Raw genomic sequence first — 20523 nt, forward strand, 5'->3', positions numbered from 1 at the left:
CTGGCATTCTAACACAAAGCACAGATCAATTAGTAATAAAAATTGTAGTTGCATGTATTCTTTATTACGTGTAATATTCAAACGTTGACAAAACCGACACACACCTCAAACCCCAAAACATCTTGACGTAACTGCTGCTTCACGTTTAACGATGGTCACGTATACCTTCCCAAAGAAATACCCAACAAAGTGTAGCCACGTTCACATTTACTTTAACTAAGGAACACAAGCAGACTAGTTATTGATTTGCTTTAAATCCCTCTTACAAACAGCAATGTACTTATTCGTCCTTTTTTTTTTCCTTTCTTGTCAATGTCAATCGGATTTTTGTGACACAAAGCATATGTACAACCACAGGCGCTGTCGTCCGCTAACATAAATAAATTTTTTAAAAGTCACATTCGTATGTATTGAAAGTGCGTCAAAAACAACAAAGTAGCACGACTCGGTCCGTTTCTGGTAGTTTAAGCACCCATCCTTGTCAGGTGACCTATAGTCGCTTTGACACTTCATCAATTCGTACCTAAAATCTAATCATCGCTCATCAGCGATTTGACTGATTGCAAATAAAGGTCAGCCTTCCCGGAGTGTTACTGTGAGAAAAATGTTTCAGCACGGGACACCTTAGTTCTCCGTCGCACTTTATGTAATGCATATCGAGTCCTTTTTCTGCAGAGTGCCACCATTTCTCTCACGTGTTTCGTGCAGTTGGTGCAGCTATTATCTTGCCTGTAATACGTTCATCTTCTTGTTCCTAGGACTACAGAGTCGTCAGTGCTGTGCTACTGTAAGGAGAACTGTAAAGGGTCCTCCCCTTGGCCCAAGGACCTGTACGTGTGGTCCTCTTCAAATTCTTTACATATAGGTGAAGACTGGCAGGCTTGTTGACTCGAGCATTCCGATCCTGATAAGGTTCCTTTTTTCTGAAAATTAGCTGAGTCTTCTGCTTCCATTGTAAAATTACGGTGAGTGACAGGAACCTGTACATATATAGTAGATAAATGACTGTGGGAGCTGGACTCTATTTTTGAACGAGGACTACAATCAGTTGGGTGCCCTGTCTCCAGTGGAAAACTGGCATAATCTAGAGAAGACTCGGGGACCGGTAGATAACTAGTAGATATGTGCATACGGCAACAGGATTCCAGTGGTGACAAAAGGTTACTTTTATGGATAAGATTAGTGAAATCTTTGGCCTCTTTTCTAAAATCAAGCTGCAAGTCAGGAACTGGAAGATAATGGGTATACACTATATTGGGGTAGCAAGTGGACTCTGACCTTGATGTGAAGTCTTTTTTATAAAGCAGGTTACTTGAGTCCACTTTGTCTGCTCTGGCCAAGGCTTCAGGGGCTGGAGGGCTTTGACCACACAACCTTAATCTTTCCATGAGGTTCCTTTCATCTACCGTATCCCTTCCAAAACAGCAGTCGGCGATTGGTGGGCAACCAGAAGGTGCACGAGGGGTCTGCGGTTTTGCCATGACATTGTTCCTGCTGCTGACTTCAGTGCTTAGGTCTTCACTGGGCTCTTCAGCATTCACCTTATGGGTTGGTTGATGGGTCTTTCGCTTGGCCGTTTTGGCTGAAAGTGGCCTGGGAAAGATCTCTTGGATAACTGTCTTGGACAGTATGGAGTGGTCACTGAAAGAACATGCCTGTTGGTGCTCTTCACAAGGGTGATCACAAAGGCCTGTGGTTCGTCCCATGAACACGAGCTGAAAAAGAAGAAGGGAGCTGTATGAGGTCCAAAACTGTTGGCACATGCTGTAGGATACACTGAGGGGTGAAAAAGTAGTTTACTCCTACAATATAATAAAACATGATTTTTGTTTCAGTGTATCTGATTGGTCATTTGCCATGGGGCTGTTTAACTGAACTGGGGGAGGGCAGTCCAGGTTGTGGAGGACTATCCTGTGGAATTTTGCCACTGTCAGCATTGCCTATAGCCAGGTCTTGATGCTAATGCTGCATTATAGCAAAACCTGCACACACACACTCTACTAAAGTCTCCAGTGTCATTCACAAGTGTCTTGTCCAAAGGAGTTGAAACATGACATTTTGCTATTTACTATTTCAATTTTCAGCAAAGCACAAAGCAATGACTTACTTGATTCTGATCTACACTTTCACATGTTAGGCTTTATATTAAAATATATGTAAGCGTGAAGGCTATGTTCATTCACTCCTGTTTTAGTTTTTTGGGGATCTCTGTTCAAACTTGCCAAGAGACATTTTGACTTTGTATTGGATGAATACAGTGTAGCAGAAAAGTGGTGGGAAAAATATGAGTCTGGACAACCAAGTGGACATACTGCAATGTGGAACAAGCCTGATCATGTTCGCTAAGAAAGGGTTGCGTTTTTGGAGTGAATAAGACAGTCCAGATTTATGGTACAGTGCTTTGTGATGTTACTTGACTTCTGGAGCCTCGGGCCCACGTGGACAGGCTGGTCTTCGATGGGTCTGGGATGGTCGGCCAGAGACAATGTTGAATCCTGACAAATGAAGCACACTTGTGGAGAACTGCAGAATACACACTTAGTCTCATAATTCACTCACAAAAGTGGTCAGCGGTCACTCTTGGTGTCATAGAGAATTCCTTTATGCTTTTGAGTATACTCTTTCTCAAAGAGAACTGGAATGTTCCAGCATACCAAGACAGCATAAGCATACAGTATCATTTTCAAGTATTATAGAGTACATTAACGTGTCAGAGTTCACTCTTAATGAGATAGAGAAAATGCTTAAAACAGTATAGAATAAGTAAGACACATACAGATTAATCCTGTTCTGAATTTTATAGTCTCCATTACAGCTTCTCTCACAAAATGTGAAGCAAATAAAGTTCAAATAAGACCGCGATCTGTGAAATAGCGTGGGGTAGTGCAGAAACAGAGCCGCCTTTTAACCCTCTTTTTATGCAGATTCCCTAATCTGTTTTCTGCGGTAAGGCTGAATCATGTGTTTAGGCTAAATATGAACAACAGCTGTCATGAAAGGCACATGAAGTTTGTAATTAATCAGCATTTACATTATTAACATATTTAAAGACCTTTATATTTTAGAATTCACTTAAGTTATATTAATCTTGCTGAAGTTGTTGACCTACCTTTCACCTTGGCTTAGTGTGATTACTAAAATCAGCAGACCTCCTGTGGTGCACACCAGTATTGCCACAATTGGTAAGTAATCATTCCCTGCTAAAACACACACACACGCACACACACACACACACACACACACACACACACACACACACACACACAAAAAAAAGCATGGATATACACAGTCAAAATCACCAGAAAGTTTAGAAATGTAGTGTTATGGTGACCAACAATTAACAATAAGATGCATTTTTGACTGGATACAGAAGTGGTTACACTAAATTTCAAAACATACCCACAGCCACAGTGACCCATGGGCCTTCAGCACTCCCTGCCACAGTGTGAGCCTTCACACAGATAGCATATTCCCCAGCAGACAGACCAGTCAGTGAAAATTGCTCAACATCGCCCTCTAGCACTTGAGCTGTGGAACAACACAATGTATTTAGAAAGTATGTGAAGTCCACTATAAGGACAAAAGCACAGTACTGTAATACAGTACTGTAATAATCAGCTGTGAGTGGTACTATTGAAAAGTGGAAGCGTTTAGGGACCACAGTAACTTGAAGGGACAGACCACGTAGAGTTACAGAGCAGTGTCGCATAGTTTGTAAAAGTTGCTGACGTTCTGCCAATAGCGGCAGAGTTCCAAACCTCCTCTGGCATCAACATCACTACAAAAACTGTGTTCCAGGAGCTTCATGGCCTGAGTTTCCATGGCCGAGCTTCTGCGCGCAAGGCTTACATCACCAAGCACAATGCCAAGCGTTGGATGGAGTGGTGTAAAGCACGCTGGCACCGGGCTCTGGCGCAGGGGAAGCATGCTCTGTGGAGCGATGACTCACACTTCTCTTTCTGGCAGTCTGATGGATGAGTCTGTGTTTGGTGAATGCTAAGAGAACACCACCAACCTTTTCACTGTGCTGCAGGGTTGTTTTTCAGGGGTTTGGCGGTTCCTTCATGTTCCAGTGAAGGAACCGTTCCAGCATCTTAAAATGCTTCAGCAAACAAAGACATTTTGGACAACTGTACGCTTCCAACTTTGTGAGAGCAGTGTGGGGAAAGCCTCTTTCTGTTCCAGCAGCGCCGCAGTGCACAAGGCAAGGTAGTGTATTAAGGCGTGGCTGGGTGAGTATGGCGTGGGCCACACAGAGCCCTGAGCCCTGAGCTCAAACCCATCAAACACCCCTGGGATGAACTAAAATGGAGATTGTGAGCCAGGCCCATTTGTCAAATATCAATATCCGACCTCACAAATGCACTTTTGGATGAATGAGCAAATATTCCCACAGACACACTCCAAAATCTTGTAGAAAGCATTATCAGAACAAGGGAAGTGGTTATAGCTGCAAAGGGGAACAAATTCCATATGAATATCTATGGACTTAGAATGGGGTGTCATAAATGCGCCTGTAGGTGTAACGTGTAGGCGTCCAAATACTTTTGTCCGTGTAGTGTAGGTCAGGATCTATAGATGCATAAAGTTAATACAACAAAGCTAAACACAGCTAAGGTGTTGGTAAAGTAAATCTACCAAAGGTATAGATCACTTTAATGGTGCCAAATCAAATAATCGGTCATTATACTGAAAGATAACGTGTCAGGATAGTATAGCATAAGAAAAGATTTCTTAGCATGACGAAAAGCATGCAGCATTGTACTGTTATGCCATATCGTACCTGTTACTGCCAATCAATGTTGGGATTATAAAGAAAATGCTGAGAGGTGGTGAATGTCGTGAATATTTTATGCTTTAAAGATGGTGGCACATCTGGCATTTTAACCATGGTTTGTAAGACCTAGTCATGGAGGGCCACAACTGATCTCCACAGACACTCAGTCTCTGTAGGGGAATTTGCTTCCTCCACTGTCCACACCGCACTTCAGTGCGATTGTTAAGCACCTCTGCATACCGTCCAATGGCTGTTTCCTGAGAACGATGACTGGTCAATCTTTTCATAGAACATGGTGCGATAACTGTTTGGATGTCCTGTATGTTCTGTGACAGTGTGGGTGCTGTGTTGTCGGTTTCATGCTTTCAGACTAGATTAAGGATCTGATTAAGGATAATGCATCACTTAAGAAGTGAATGAAGAAGACTTAAGCCATTTTGGATTGCTAAATAGATTCTTGGGACATGTTAAATGGGTCAAAAACCTGATCAGGAATGAGAAAGCCGACAGCGACTCATTTACTCAAATGAAAATTAAAACTTATTAAAAATATATAAATTAAACCAGAATTTAGTGGGAACAATTAACCACGGTGAGGTCTTACATTTCATTTTGCCGTTTGTTACATATACAACTGTGTAGTTTTGGATGAATCCATGTAGTTTCTCCAAAGGTACAGAATTCCACTTCAGGATCACAGAGCTGCCCGTTGTCTGTAGAACTTTCAGCTTCGGGCCAGCAGAGGGCGCTGAGAAACACAGGAACGAATATCTCAGTGAGAATATTGGATGTTGCGTTCTCGGTTTCACCCGAGTTACGTGGATGGTTTTGTCTGCATTAAGCTTCTGAAATCACACCGTAATCATCATTGTAATTTTCATTTCTAAAGATTGAGATGATGCTTCTCTAACCATTGTAATTCTCTGTGTAATTCACTCACCACGGACTTCATTAGAAACATCTTGTAGACATACAGTTAAAGACTATAGCCCACCTATTTCCATGCACAGCTGGCCAAAAATACAGAGCAGTTACAACCTGGAAGCAGCACTGCTGGGCCTGACATCAACACAGCACCCACAATTATGCCACTACAATTTCAGTGTCACAACGTTCTCTAATAACAAATAATACTTTGGTCAGAAACCAATGACAGTAACAGCTGCACACAGGCTACAATTAGTACATCTGTAAAAGACACCTCAATATTTCCCTTAAAAGGTTTTAAAGCAGCAGTGGCTATAAACACAATTTGTGTTTTCAAAGATGGCATGCTTTGTAACCTGAGATATCCCGTGTAGCACAGGTTTTATGTAAGGCTAATATCTGACCTCCTTGTCTGGTAAAGCCAGTGGCAAATATCGGAGCCCTAGTTGTCTTCTCGTGAAGAACCTGAACAGACACGTTATATGGAACTTCAGGAAGTACACCCTCTGCAACATACGCACGCGCACTCACACACACACACACACACACACACACACACACACACACACACACACATGCACACACAAACCGCACACACAGTTTTATAAAACAGTTTTTAAAACTGTTTTGGTTGTGCATCTTCATAAGAAAACAACAAATACAACAGAATTCATGATTATTACAGGTGTGTATATTAATTCACCTGTAATTATAAAGCTTCTTGCAGACCCATTCAACCTTTTCCAATATGCACCACCAAATGTGTTATCCGTTATAGGAAACCACTCAATCACAAAGCTTGTGTCTGATTGGTTCACTGCAGCTGTCCATTCCACCTTCAGCTGGAAGTCATCCAATGCATTGACACTTATGCTTACTGGGGATGGGAGCACTAGGACACAACAAGTAATTTAAAAAGAGGGCAATCTAAGTTTTAAAAGAATCAAATACCAAACTGAGCATACAAGAAATACATTTTAGTATGTTAACTTTACATTTACGCAGTTAGATTTAATAAAGCCTATAACTTTAAAAAAAGTTCATGTAAACCTTTATCTAATTCTCTTTATATCATGCACTACAGGTTATATAACTGCGAGACTCTATAGAAGGCCTAAACTTACAGCCAGTTTATGAAATTAATCCATCTGGACATGCAATCGTGTGTTTGGTATTAAACATTGGCGCTAAGAGCAGACCTGCATCCCTGTCTCCAGGTATGCGTATATATGCTTCTGGTGATGTGCCAGCAGAGTTGGACGCCGTCAGGTTGCAGATGCAGGGGTTGGCAGAGACAGAAACAACACAGGAAGTGACGGATGAGTCCAGACGGCCGCAGTCCTGATGTGGTGGGTCGAGGTCACTCCAGCACGATGCGGCATAGCTCAGAATCACCCCATTAGTGTCAGGCCACTGGAGAGGCTGAGAGAACCCAAAGAGAGCCACATGGGTGGTAGCAGACGGCAAAGCAGAAAGAGCTGAAGATGATGGAGCATTCTGATTAGACAGACATGCTGCTGGATACCCACAAAGCTCCCTCCTGAGGTATAATCAACTTGAAGCTTTCCAAGTCTGATTTCACACCATCCTTTGGATCCGTATTGCAGTCTGTCTTGCTCTTGGAGCTAAACTCATTGCATGACTTTACCCAGAACGCGTCTTCATTTGAGTCCAAGAATTCTGGGCTCCTGGGCCCAAGGTTAGTCTAGATCTGCACCATGGAAGTCTTTGAGTGAAGAACCTCCACTGAGTGTAGGTTATGCTAACTTTGTCCATAACATCTCTCGCAATATTCCAAGTTTCATTTGACCTCCTTTGCCCCTAAATAGAAACAAAAACACACTCTTCTCCGTTGCCACAGGTTACCCCACCTCACTTACACAACTGAACACCTAGAGGCTAATAATGCGTAACAGTTTTCAGTTAAAGTTTCTGTGGACCCAAATCAACACTAAGGGTCAGTTCAGCACTGGGGATTTTGCTGTGTAGTGTCACACCACATGTATTAATTTCTGTCACAAACACACTGAGCGTTAACCACACAACCACCCACACTGATTAATAAAACACAGCTAGGTACCTGCATTCATCAAGCACTTATTACACGAGTACTGCGGTGTTATTATGTATGGGGGCAACTAGCAAGATTAACTAAGTGTTAAGATAATCATGCTCATAAGAAACAATCAGCAATATTAATTATGTGTACACATCAATAAACTAAAGGGGGCAGATGAGCTCACCTGAAAATCTGAACTTCTGAGACTGTTCGGGTAGAAAGTGCTTCTTTTCAAAGAAGCACGGTGCAAGACTTTGCACTTATTCTCCAAACAAAGATTACTTCACCCAGTTCCTGAAAAATGACTTAGTTTCATATCTTAAAAATGTTTGCTTCAGGGTCTGATTTAATCAAATTTCTACCATTTTGTGAAATTGAAACCATGACTGAAACGCAGGTGGCACAGCAACCAAACCAGCTTCGTTGGAAGATTGTGTGAACAAGCCAAGGTGGGCTTGGGGGTTAAAGGTGAGTTAAGGGGGGATTAGGGGGCTAAGAAGGGCTAAGGTGGGTTAAGACATTAAGGTGGGTTACCTGTGGGGGGTGTTAAGGCAGGCTAAGAAGGGCTAAGGTGGTTTAAAGTGGGTTAAGAGGATTTAAGGCCAAAGGTGCCAACACTGCAGATGTGACGTGATAGAAGGAGATGCAGTTGTTCTCCTCTCATAAAGGGAAATGTTAAGATGGCTGGCAAATAAGATGGAGGAATAACAATGCTGGCAACAGCACAGCGGGAATATCATAACTACAGCAATATGTATTATGCGTTGCGAGAGACATAGCTACCAGTCCTGGAGTGTCAAAACACTGTGAAGGCGTTCAGCACTTTAAGAGCAAGCAGAGCAAACTGAAGTCCCCAAATGAGCATTGATGGAATTCATGAAATTCATTTCTTCACATTCCATTATATAATAGGCACAAGTTAGACAAGAGAGTCAAACTAACACTCAGGTTTGATTCCTAGCTCTGGTATTATTAACACCACCACATATTCTTGCTTGAGGAATATTAATATATTGTTGGTGGTCATGTATTACCTTCCAGAGCAAAGTGATGTGTCTCTGCCCACTCATGTCTGTTGGCTGGATGTGTCTCCATAGTTCTGGTACAGCCCCTGGAGCTATGTTAGCCAGGAGAGGCAAACAAAACAGCCTCAGACAAATCCCACACCCACAAGCATCCACACACTCAAACGCATGACATTATACCTGGCACTGTTTGTGTTTTTTTCTGCACAAGGCACTGCCCACTCATGTATCCTCACCACTCTCTGCTGTGATTGCCTCCCTGATACTACTCCAGCCACTCCAGTGATGGGATGCTCGGGAGTCCTGGGCCCGGAGACGCACGGAGTGCTTTGTGCCTGGATACAAGCCACATAGCTCCATCTTCCAGTCGTGAAGAACCGAACTCACGTTCCAGGACTGGGCCTAAAATGGACCGTGATTAGCATCCGGGAAAACAGTCTGGTTGAATTTGTTTGTTTGTTTGTTTTTTGGGGGGGGTACCTAAATTCTTCTGTCTCATAGAACCCGGTTCCAATAAATGTTCCAGTCACATTTTGTGCCGTCCAGGCACTTATGTACATTAATAACATAGACTTTTCTTCTGCTAAGCTTTATAATCACTTAAGTTGGCCCTAGGGACAAAATGCACTTGTATCCATTTCCAGGCAAGTTTGACACAGCTCCAACTGTCTTAAGCATCCTAATAATTCTCCAAGAGAGGCATTATCAGGAGTAATGCTGTTTTTATAGTCTGCATGATTGTTGAAGCTCAACTAGTTTTTGTCTTCTTTGATTTGTGCATTTTCTCAACCTTACATTGTTTCTAGATGAACAGGAAAATTTGAATGTATTTGGTTCATATGAATTTCTAGAGATTGCTGTAATGCGTTTTGAGAAATTTTTAAAATTGGGAATTTTGTATTCTTTGAAAAATTGCCCCATTTGCCCCAGTGCAAGATAATATATGTATGTTTTTGTCTTATTTTCAACATAAGATCAAGCTGATAAAATAAATTCTTACCCTTTTTGGGTCATCTTTACTGATCGGGACAACAATTCTGGAGAACAATGCACATAGTTGGCACTTTACCACAGTAAAAGCAGCCAGCATTCTTCAGCTAAAACTTCTGCCATCGTTATGCCCTCACCCTAAGGAAGCTTTCAATATCTAAGAAAGGTTCGGGGGAGAAGTATTTTTCATCCAAACCTCCACAAGGTCATCAAGACTACAAAATTACTGTCTTGTAATCTTGAGACCCCAGAGTCTCCAGTGGGCAAACCTGTTGAGATTCTGAGACCTATATTTTTGTAGGTGGGAAAAAAAAAAACCCTCCTTTTCTCCATGAAACTCTTCTCTCTCTGACAAATGAGGCAATCATAATAGGGGCTTTAAAAGTTATGATTTACTTATTTCCCTCTTCTTTCAGTGTCATCAGTAAGGGCTATTATTAGCCTGGCTATGCAAATTTCAGTAACTGCAGCATTTCTAAAGTGAACTTTAGGGGATACCTGATGAGGAATACTGTATTCTATTTGTATAACTCGGTGGGCCCGCTCAGATGGTAAAGTGACAGACATGTCATCTGTCCACTCCAGCTTCAAACAATGGGAATTTCCTGGTATTGTGGTAAGCCTTGTGAATCGTGGTGGGTACATCTTAACTGGTCAGATGGAAAGAGAGTTGGATAGCAGTTATTAACCAAGTAGGTTTATTAACCCCCTATTATGTGTGTCATATACACATAATATCACATTAATCACAATGACAAAGAATATATATACATTCCAGTTTCCAGGTACAGGTAACATTGTGTTAGAAGAAATCAGTACCTTCGTTGATGCCAGCGAAGCAGCGTCGTGGAGATCTGGCAGATGTGGAGGGACAGAATGCCTGCACATCCACACAGAAGCAGTGACCCGCTGAGCCGATGTTCACTGAGCACCAAGTGTCTGCTGTAGTGCATGAGCCCACGGTCTTGTAATCTGTATTATGCAAACAGTACGTCCTGCAAAGAACTGAACTGAGTAATTAATTAAGTATTTTGAAGCTGTCGCTTTGAGAAAACTAAAGAAACGTCCGACCCAATTTCTGGTTGTGTCACATTATCAAATGTTTTTGCATTTGGCTTTAATAAAACCCAGAGTAATAAACATAACTGAAGAACAAATGTGGTTGTTAGGATGCTAAACTTAGATAATGAAACTCTACCGTGCTGTGTTTCCAACTCTATCATTATGGTCCATAAACCCTTGCAAATTTAACTTGACATTTGTTAGCTGCCTGTCACCCAACCAGTGCTAACAAACAATATTGGTCAGCTCACTAACCAAGGAGTCTCTCTTCATAGTAAAAACACCCACCCCCCAATTCTGACTAAATGAAAAAAGGAAAAGCTCAAGATCACATGAAGAAAGCATTTCAGTGAGCTTCGTGCACAAACAGATTGTGGCTTACATGTTGACCTGTAGCATGTATCTGCTGGTCTCTGAACTGACAGCAGTCCAATAACAGGTGATGTTGGCATGCTCCAGTAGTTCACAGTGCGTGATGGATGGTGCTAGGGATGAGGCTAAACAGAATGAAAGTTGAAGGAATATATGTGCACAATGATGTCTTTATAAATAATCTCGTAATAACTGTACAAACACAATGTATACTGTGGATGCTACATTTACATTAAAACTACATAACAACTACATACAATTGGTGCAGGAATTTTGTGCAGGCATAAGAGTTTGAAAAACAGTGAAATACCAATGGCCTAAAATATTTAAATAATTTAAAACTATTAAAGTTGCAAAATATCTAAAGACAGAGACCAGGATTGTTATCACTTAAAAGAATAGGAACGTGCAATATATACATATGTGGAATACTGTAGAATTACAAGGAGATTCGTTACACATCATTACCGAAGTTGATTGCAAATCTGGTGGAAACGAAACCAAACACAATTACTTTAACAGTATTTTGGGTCCGTGATCGTAAAAGGAATTTAAGTTTCAAGATAGTGGAGGATTTCACCACAGTTTTCCCTTTGAACTTGCGTCTTTCCGATCAAATTGTTCTAGGACTGAATATCAGTAGACTACTCCCAACAAACATTAACACACATGTGCTACTCTTCTTTTTTGTTTTATTTTTGTTTTTTTTGGCAAAACTCGACTACGCAGGAACGCGCGTCCAAACATTTCTCTGTGTCGTAGCCGAACTTTCGGCAGCATCAGAAACGTTTTCCTACCTGTGACCAAGATTACGCACAGCACAGATATCCAGGTTACACACCCGGCACAAGCACGAGTTGTCCCGTCCATTCTCCAGATGTGAGACTTCTATCCGTGGTGTTGATGAGCAGTGTCATTAGGTTATTGCTTTCTGCTGTCAGACGGTCAGTTCAGAGCTCTCGCCAGGCGGGTCGTTGTAAACCACATTCAGCGACTCAACAGCCAGGTCAAATCAAAACTCGCTAAACACACAGATCGCACGACACACACACCTACGCAACATGCAGGCAAACATCGAAATCGAAATGCAGAGGAACGCAAGAGCTGGTCATCGGCTCTTAGGCTACATTTTCGCTGCTTAATGAGAAAGAAGATTAGCTGCAAGCAACCATTAGAACGTACTTGCCAGACTTCAAATTCCACACTACAAGTGAGCATTTATGTATCAAAATGCTTACAGGCAGAAGCGATTGGAACCTGTTTGACGCCTGGGCGGATCATAAAACAGTCATAAAACAGTACAATTCTTTAGCACTAACTGTAATTTTTGTTACGAAATTTAGAAAGACACACAATCATAAAACTGCACAAATTCTAGTGTACAAATTAATGAAGTATTACATTATTAGCGTATTTCTAACAACACCCCACCCCCAACACACACACACACACACACACACACAAATAAAACAAAATTGCGCAAATACCATATCATATGGCTATTCAACGTTAGAGGTGCGCTGTTCAATAGTTTCCCTACTTCCTCCTATCTCGGCCTGACATTTACATTTTACGCATTTGGCAGGTGCTGTTATCCAGAGCGCCTTACAATTTTTCAATTACATTAGAGATAGACGAGTTTAGTATTAGGAGTCTTGCCCAAGGACTCTTATTGCTGTAGCACATATCACGGACAAGCTTCCTGTCACTTTTAACATCCTAGCACCTGTTGACTGCTACAACATTAGTATCAGTTATCAATAGCGACAATAGTGTCACTTATCAATAGCGACAATGGTGTGGCTGCGAGCGCCTAACCAAATAAGCCAAGGCAGGGGCTACTCCTTCAGTGGGATTTAGAGGAGGTGCGTTGCTTCTAAAAACTACTATCCTTTTTTCATATTTCCCCATCATTTACAATTTTGAAAACCAACTCTGCGTTCGGTAATAATCCGCAATTTTACTCGAAAACAAAAGCGACGTAGCCAGATTAAACTAACATGGAAACGCTTGCAGTCAAAGATGGAAAGCAACCTGACGCGAGCATCATTATTGGCTAAGCATCGGGCCAGTTGTTCGTAGATGGAGCTGTTCACCAGTTAAGAGCAGGAGGTTACTGGTGCCAGATATTCCAGATATGAGATAACGTTTAATGAACGCAACAAAGGTGATTTCTACACCAACAATAGCTGAATTGACTCTACCTAGGATGAGCATGAAATCTTGAGCACCGCTATAACCAAGAATTAATAATTAATAACTGACTTGGGTTGATTTTATATATATATATTTGCATGCACCTCATTAATGTTAAATATGTGTATTTCTAACTATAAGTTTGATTTACTGTGAAGATGAATGTGTTTTACTAATTTGATAGAAACTAGTTACATTTACTCAGTTGCAGGTATTTAAACATTTCAGTTTGATTATAATGTGAGATATCTGTGATGAAGATGAAGAAGAAGAAGAAGAAGATGATGATGATGATGATGATGATGATGATGATGATTAGTATTATTTTTTCTAAGAGCCTGTTTTGCATTGCTCGTTTTGCCCTGGAGTGTCTAAGTTTCTTTCACTTGCGTAAAAACATGCTTGCGCAGTTTGATGCCTAACTGGCAAAACTAGATTTGCAAAGTGGGGGTTGTGTGAATAAACACTGCATTGATGATTTCATAGTAAAATCAACCTTGCCCCACTTTCTTAAAGTTGTAAGCATGTGATTTTGTACACTGTTGTAGTTATGTTGATCCTAGTGTTGTGAGGAAGCAGTGGAGTTAGCGTGTAGCAAGCCCCATCTGGTATAAATCCAATTTGTTTCAATTAAAATTGCACCCTTATTTCATAGAACATTTGGCAGTATGCCTGTGAGCATGCACACATCTGTAACGAAGGCTGACGGCAGCCACCCTACCTGAGACTCGATTGCAGGGCTGATAGGAGGTAAACATGAGCTCTGACCACCAGACCAAAGAGCCTGGCATTTAACCTTCCTAAGTGACAGTCTCCATCACACCATCTTATACTGCATCTTCCTTCTCTATCTCTCTGTCTCTGCATGGGTCTGACTTTATATACAAACTGTACCTTTTAATACCCATATTAGGAATGAAATTAAATTTTTCTGCAAGAAAAACCCCCCAAAATTGGATTCAGTATGAGAACACTCCAATGAGTAAAACCTTGTTTAAATTACAGTCTCGACTTTGGCTACATCTCTACCAACATTATGTACCTACACAAAGGAATATTTTCTCATGACGTCTTACAGAAATGTTCAGAATCAATTAAAGGAATATAGGCTGGGGCTCTTACTAGTTTACTCAAGCACATTCCCTCTTCTGCCAACCTACTCTGCGGTTGCTTCCATGGTATACTCTGCATCATTGCCACATTGAAAGGTAAACCATCATCCCATTTTCAGTTTCCTGCTTGAGGACTGAAGGAAGATGAAAACTGTTTGCTTGTATTTTTCATAATCCTTCTTCCCTTTTCTCCTGACACATGCTCCCAGGTCAGGTCCTGTGTCATTCACATCATACTCCACTGCAGGAAACTGAAAATCTTTTTACAATCTTTACCACATTGCTGCATTCTAGCCAAAATGCGATTTTGGTCTTATCTGACCATCGTTTGCCACTTGTCCACGGAATCTTTAAGGTGCTCTTTAGCAAAACATAAATGAGAATTGATGTGGCTTTTTAAAGTGGTTTTTTTCCTCATTATTCTGCCACTTGTCATTCTGCCACTCACAGACAATTTCTGTGATATGTGAGGTGAATGTTAAAAATTATGTTTTAACTTAAACATTTTAATGAATTAAACTTTAAATAAGAAGTATGATATAGATTATTGATCTGTAAACTTATATTCTAAAGTTTAAGGGTGTGTTCATACTTAAATTTATACATTTGAATATTGGTTTGCTTAGCGTTCACACTCACAAATTTAGGATCGAACCAAAATAAGTTAAATTGACGTATGACGCACGTATGATACAAGTTATGGGCTAGATGTACTTATCAGGGCTGTGTATACCTGGTGTATATTTTTGACATCAGTAAACAAAGTAAGTGGTAGTAAAATGGATAAAGGAGTCAATAGCGTTCACATAACGAACCTTACAAACAGGGCAATCGCACCAGTACTCATTTTAGTCGAAGCAAAGCTATCAAGTCTGCACACAGCCCCCCCACCCCCCCACCCCCCCAAAAAAACAACCTCTCAGTAACTCAGACAATCCAGACATTTTATATGGAAGGCTCATTTTTAGACTTTCAGGTTTTGTTAAAACATTTTCACTTGTCTAATATAGGTTACTGTAAGTAAGAAAAATGGAACGAATGTAAGTTCGTGTTTTATTTACATAAAACAACAGGTACAAATTTAACTGCAGACCATCTCTTCACGGTTATCAGTTCACCATACACGAGTTAGAGTGTAAATATTCGTCTTGTATGGAGCGATTTATTGCCACCAGTGTAAGATAAATCTACATCAAAGCTTATGTAAGTATAGATGGACGACAGATTTGCAAACAGCCCGCTATTTCCTCCTGCACCTGCGTGCCGGGGGAAGAGCGAGCTCTTGTAACCTCGGGGACGCAGTAGCGGCACGGGCAGCCGCGCTCACACGGTAGGGGTCAAAACCCTCGCGCAGGGGCTCGCGGGGCCTGGCCGTGGACAGCACCTGCAGCCTTTGATTGGCCACAGCCTGCCGAGCGGACCTCGACACAGACCACGACACGGGCCTGTCCGGACGGTGCAGAGGGTGCTCCTGCTAGGGGCTGAGGAAAAGGATAGAGAGGCGAAGAGTCAGGGCGAGGAATGAGAGATACAAGGTGAGCGAGAAAAAAATAGAGAGAGAGAGAGAGAGAGAAAGCGAAAGACAACACAGGGAGGGAGGTGGGGAAAAATGGTAGAGAGGGTTAAGTATGTATAAAAAAATGCGTTGTTTTATTTCAAGTATATAAACGATCTTTTCGAGTTATGGATCAAACATATATAAATATGCTCGTTGGGTTGTATGTAGACTAAGTCTGGGCACACACTACACAACTTTTAAAATTTGAGAACGGAGGGCAGGCATGTCATACTTTCTCCGTAGGAGCGCTTTGACTGGGCGGTCGTGCAAAGAAGGGGGTATCACACACGCGATGGGTTTCATCGCAACATAGGCCACGAATATCCTCAAAATCGAAAAGCTTGAGAGAACATACGGAATCCCGTGATCACGTGGCAAAAACAAAAGGCTTGTTCGCTACGCCGCGCCAGACATGCCTCGCGTTAGCCGTGTCCACCTGCGCGTGACGGTGACGTACGGGTAATCTTGAGAGCGCGAGCCGATAAACGGATCCACAAACTATAGTTAATACAGCACACCGGCTTTTAAAATATCGAGTACAAACAGGTCTGAGCAATTTTCTCATGCCTTAAACATCAGCCCAGTAAGCATGCACTGGATGTTAGTGAGATGACTGGCATTAATGGGAAGGTGAAGACACTAGCTTACTAGCAAGGAGAAGCGTTCGGAGGGACGGGAGGGTTTTTTGAGGAGCAGCCTGTGAGGTTTCAGAGCTGCTGCATGAGTGAGTCAACATCCTTCTGTTTTTGTTCGGGCAAGCCAACTGACAGATCCGGGCGCTCACCCTAGTGGTTCTCATAGCCAAGCTTGTCTGCAGGGGGGTGACAGACAGCCAAAGAGAGACAGCGCGAGAGACGAGGGCTCATTATGAGAAGTCATAGAAACAGTCACGTTGTTAATGTGCAGGGGAGAATATTTACAGTTTGACCTCAGCTTAGTTAAAGCCTCTCGTATAACTTGTTGGCTTTAGGGTAATTACCTGAACGTAAACTTCAACATGTTAATGTTACGTAATCAGAAGCTTGCTGGTTCAAGCCCCACCATTGCTAGGCTGCCACCGTTGGGGCGCTCAGCAAGGCCCTTTGAACTGAAATGTTTGAACTGTATTTGGTCACTTTGGATAAAGTGCCTGCTAAATGTCATAAATGTACATTTCCATAGGACTGCTAGAAGACTATAGCACTTTGCAATTAACTGATGGTAAAAGCTTTATCTATAAACCTTATTGAATGAATATGCTAAACTGTACACTCTTGTGACATTCTAGGACCTGATGTGGTAATGGCAGTAGTAATAGGCTGGTAATAGTACTCTGGCAAACAGTTATGTAGTACTCACTGTGGGCAGCAGAGGGCGATCAGGCTGGCAACCCGCCGCAGGCAGACGGGGTAGAGCAAGCGCGGATATTCTGTCAGAGGGACAAGCCTTTAACGCTGCTCCACTCACCTTCCATTCAGGTGAGCGGCTAAAAAGATATCACAGACACTGGGATATTAGAAACGACAGGCCAATATACTGCAGACACTATATATATATATATATATATATATATATATATATATATATATATATATATATATATATATATATATATATATATATATAGAGCAGATAAACTATATTTAATAATACATCAGTGTATCTGAACTTTATTGCACTATAGTGTCCAATATAACAGATCTGCTATATAGCAGATAAACTAGTGTATCTAGTGTATTAGACAATGTAGTGCAATAAAGTACAGATACAGCAGTGTATTGGAGAGTATAGTGCAATAAATTTCAGATACACTGATGTATTGGACATTATATAGTGTAAACACTATATGGTGTCCTATTTTAAGTGTACTTTTTTTAGCTGGCTTGATAGAATGACCTTTAAGCCCCATTTTACAGTTTGTCAAATAGGGAGACATTTCTTTTAAATGTCAACTCTAAAACAGTACAGATCTGGGATCAACATCACCATGTCCCCTGAAACATTTAGCACTTTAACTGGAAAATAAAGATCTTCAGTAACATACTGATCATTGTTTATATAATGTATCTTCATTATATAAACAATCTTTATCTTTAAGGAGATGAATGGACAGATGAAAAATACACAGTAGTATATTTTAGGGCTTACAGTAATGAAACACTTGACCTTGCATCAGGAAGGACAACTGTAAATTGTACATGGACTATAGGACAGTCACCTGTTGTTCTCAAAGGAAGGACATTTTTTACTCTCTGACAGCCGGAACCAGCGTGGAGTTAGATCTGCAGAGAGACGGATAACTAGCACAGAACATCCTCCTTAAGCATTATTTACATACTTCATTATGTGTTTTATATGTTCCAGATACCATGTAAAGCTGAAATCATACAGGTCAATGTTAATGAGAATTCTTCAGTAAATGTCATTCATGTGTTATTTAGTTATCAGTTGTTTGTCACATAATGAATAAAAAAATTTAGCATTAATAGATGAACAGCATAATGAACATTTCAGATTAGTTAAGTCTGATTAAGAGGATCAAAGGTCATGATTTGTGTCACCAAAGGTAGTTGCAGGACTGTTTGATTTTGCAGGGAGCTTATCCAACCAATATACAGAACATCTGTGAACAAAGAAGACCACATGGTAATCACACCAGAAAGCAGAGTCATACTCTGAACAACAAACCAAAACAGTGCAGCAAAGTCAAAATGAGGTAAGCAAAGAGTTATGGTGGAGGTTTGAGTATAGTATCAAGACCTCTTTATTTCTGCTGTTTTAAAAAAAATAAGATCAGAGATTCACAAAAACTTTCCCTGCAAAGGTAAAACAAAATCACCTGTTGACAATGCTAATTTACAGCTCAAAGATAGGCTCTGGTATTCGGTGGCATTTAAAATAACTACATGAATGTGACAGGTGGTGGTGGAGCTGGGTACAGTGTTGGGGGTCTAGTGCTGGAAGCTTCCCAGAGTATGGGAAGCGGGAGGTTCAAGTGCTGTCCTCTATGCATCCCTGTGATATGTGAAGGAAGCCCACCTGTCAGGAAATTTGAGCAGGTTGGGTTTCGGCTGGGCAAGTCGGTCAATCCGCCTTGCCATGGAAGTTGAAGGGTGAACGATTATGAACACTGCTCAGGGCCCTGAAACAAACACAAAGTAACAAGCTGGATGTTTTATAGCTGGGACTGACAGCAAGCAAGTAGCCTGGAGACCCCCTGGGTTAATCATCTAATCACAGAGACAGCATCCCCTGTGGGTGCACGATCATTCTAAAGTAATTGCACTGTTCATGGAAGACAGCAGCTCAACAAATTCAAATGTGCTATTAAAGAATACCAGCCTAGTGTATGAAGAGAGTTCCAAGTAATCTAATCACTTTTTAAGTATAGGCTTAGATAATTGGGGCCAAGGCGGAGGGATACACTGCGCGGATTGAGTAATGTGGTGCATTAACGACCAAAAAAGCTTACAAATGTATGGCAGAAAACACTGCTAACAGTTGACAGTAGGCCTACATTAACCACTTTAGTTAATTAAGGAGTGAGAGTCAATAGTCAAACATGGTAAACTGGGTAAATAATACACCACCCAAGTCACCAGAAATATCTTTTGCAAGTCTTTCGTAATTTGTGTGTGTGTGTGTGTGTGTGTGTGTGTGTGTAAATTTCTATCGTAGCCAGCTCGACTAATTTTGCTCTCCTCTCCAGACAATCTGTAGATCAGACGCTGTTAAAAAGAAGTTTCGTATCGTTTATTGTAGAGCCTACCTTACTGTTGCGGCAAACCGACACGGGCGGTCGGACACGCTCGGCTGTTACTATAGGAACAGGTGACGTACGATAGTAAGGGTCCCATTTCAAGTTAATTAAGATTATACAACAGTTATTTCATACCAGGTAATTTGAAAAGGACATAAATAAGCTCGTTTTAAGTTACCGGAGACTAGTCATGTAAACGATGGATCAACGTACTGTCTCATCAAGTTGTTAAGTCATCGGAATTACACGCCACCAAAGCGACTCAGCAGTCTTTTTCTTCAGTACCTGCAGTACCTCCGAGTCGTACCGATATTCAATATAACAGTACTACCTCGCGTATGATATTATTTGAATGGCATCGTTAATGGTTATTGGGCTATAAAAACGCCACAATCCCCGAATAAGCTGTTTTGAGCAGTCGCTCGATGTGAACGAGCGGCATTTTGAAGTTGGGAAACGGTGCTGATGTCGAGGTCATTTCCACCGCCTTATACTTTCATCTTCACTTTTCAATACCCGCTGATCTCCGTGTCAAGCGTCAGCTATGAAAGCCCGCAATTCCCAGTATACTGTCGGGTGCAAACGGCCCTGACTGTTCCCCACCTCGCAGCGCTGTCTGGGCATACAGACATGCAACACCCGGTTACAACACTAGATGGAACACGGAGCTACGCCTTCCATAAAGATATTAGCAGCCAAAAATCAC

The 20523-nt window shown here is 41.4% G+C and overlaps 2 protein-coding genes across 4 annotated transcripts; both read right to left on the reverse strand.

Annotated features, from left to right (window-relative positions):
- Positions 1-24: 24 nt before the first annotated feature.
- Positions 25-12296, reverse strand: LOC113583382 (interleukin-31 receptor subunit alpha). Of its 2 annotated transcripts, none has more exons than XM_035528467.1 (14): positions 12010-12296; positions 11223-11337; positions 10598-10773; positions 10277-10428; positions 9025-9190; positions 8798-8880; positions 6904-7126; positions 6408-6596; positions 6109-6210; positions 5382-5525; positions 3400-3528; positions 3110-3197; positions 2414-2495; positions 25-1715 (listed from the first exon to the last, which is right to left on the reverse strand). In XM_035528467.1, the coding sequence occupies exons 1-14, from the start codon at positions 12080-12082 to the stop codon at positions 783-785; spliced, it is 2655 nt and encodes an 884-aa protein (XP_035384360.1). In that variant the 5' UTR covers positions 12083-12296; the 3' UTR covers positions 25-782. The 2 variants fall into 2 exon arrangements, with proteins under 2 accessions (XP_035384360.1, XP_035384359.1); XM_035528466.1 differs by having other exon boundaries at positions 3110-3200.
- Positions 12297-15795: 3499 nt separating this feature from the next.
- Positions 15796-20410, reverse strand: theg (theg spermatid protein). Of its 2 annotated transcripts, XM_027019690.2 has the most exons (8): positions 20031-20410; positions 19827-19876; positions 19097-19199; positions 18619-18680; positions 18276-18339; positions 17417-17543; positions 16727-16889; positions 15796-16001 (listed from the first exon to the last, which is right to left on the reverse strand). In XM_027019690.2, exons 3-8 carry the CDS (start codon positions 19156-19158, stop codon positions 15844-15846), a joined length of 636 nt encoding a protein of 211 aa, XP_026875491.2. In that variant the 5' UTR covers positions 19159-19199; positions 19827-19876; positions 20031-20410; the 3' UTR covers positions 15796-15843. The 2 variants fall into 2 exon arrangements, with proteins under 2 accessions (XP_026875491.2, XP_026875490.2); XM_027019689.2 differs by lacking the exon at positions 19827-19876.
- Between the last annotated feature and the right edge of the window lie 113 nt (positions 20411-20523).

This window comes from Electrophorus electricus, chromosome 7, assembly GCF_013358815.1.
Source record: "Electrophorus electricus isolate fEleEle1 chromosome 7, fEleEle1.pri, whole genome shotgun sequence".
In the NCBI taxonomy this organism is placed as follows: Eukaryota; Metazoa; Chordata; class Actinopteri; order Gymnotiformes; family Gymnotidae; genus Electrophorus; species Electrophorus electricus.

Bases quoted from the DNA above. Each gene is read 5' to 3' on its own strand.
- theg (XM_027019689.2), bottom strand. From the start codon at position 19,158: ATGGCAAGGCGGATTGACCGACTTGCCCAGCCGAAACCCAACCTGCTC. The intron at 18,340-18,618 runs GTGACACAAATC...GTCTCTCTGCAG, and splicing joins CAGTCCTGCAACTACCTTTG to ATCTAACTCCACGCTGGTTC. The intron at 16,002-16,726 runs GTAAGCTAGTGT...CCTTTTCCTCAG, and splicing joins CCGAACGCTTCTCCTTGCTA to CCCCTAGCAGGAGCACCCTC.
- LOC113583382 (XM_035528466.1), bottom strand. From the start codon at position 12,082: ATGGACGGGACAACTCGTGCTTGTGCCGGGTGTGTAACCTGGATATCT. The intron at 6,597-6,903 runs GTCTGCTCTTAG...GTTGTGTCCTAG, and splicing joins ACCTGGAGACAGGGATGCAG to TGCTCCCATCCCCAGTAAGC. The intron at 3,529-5,381 runs GTAAGACCTCAC...GTTGTTCCACAG, and splicing joins AACAAACGGCAAAATGAAAT to CTCAAGTGCTAGAGGGCGAT.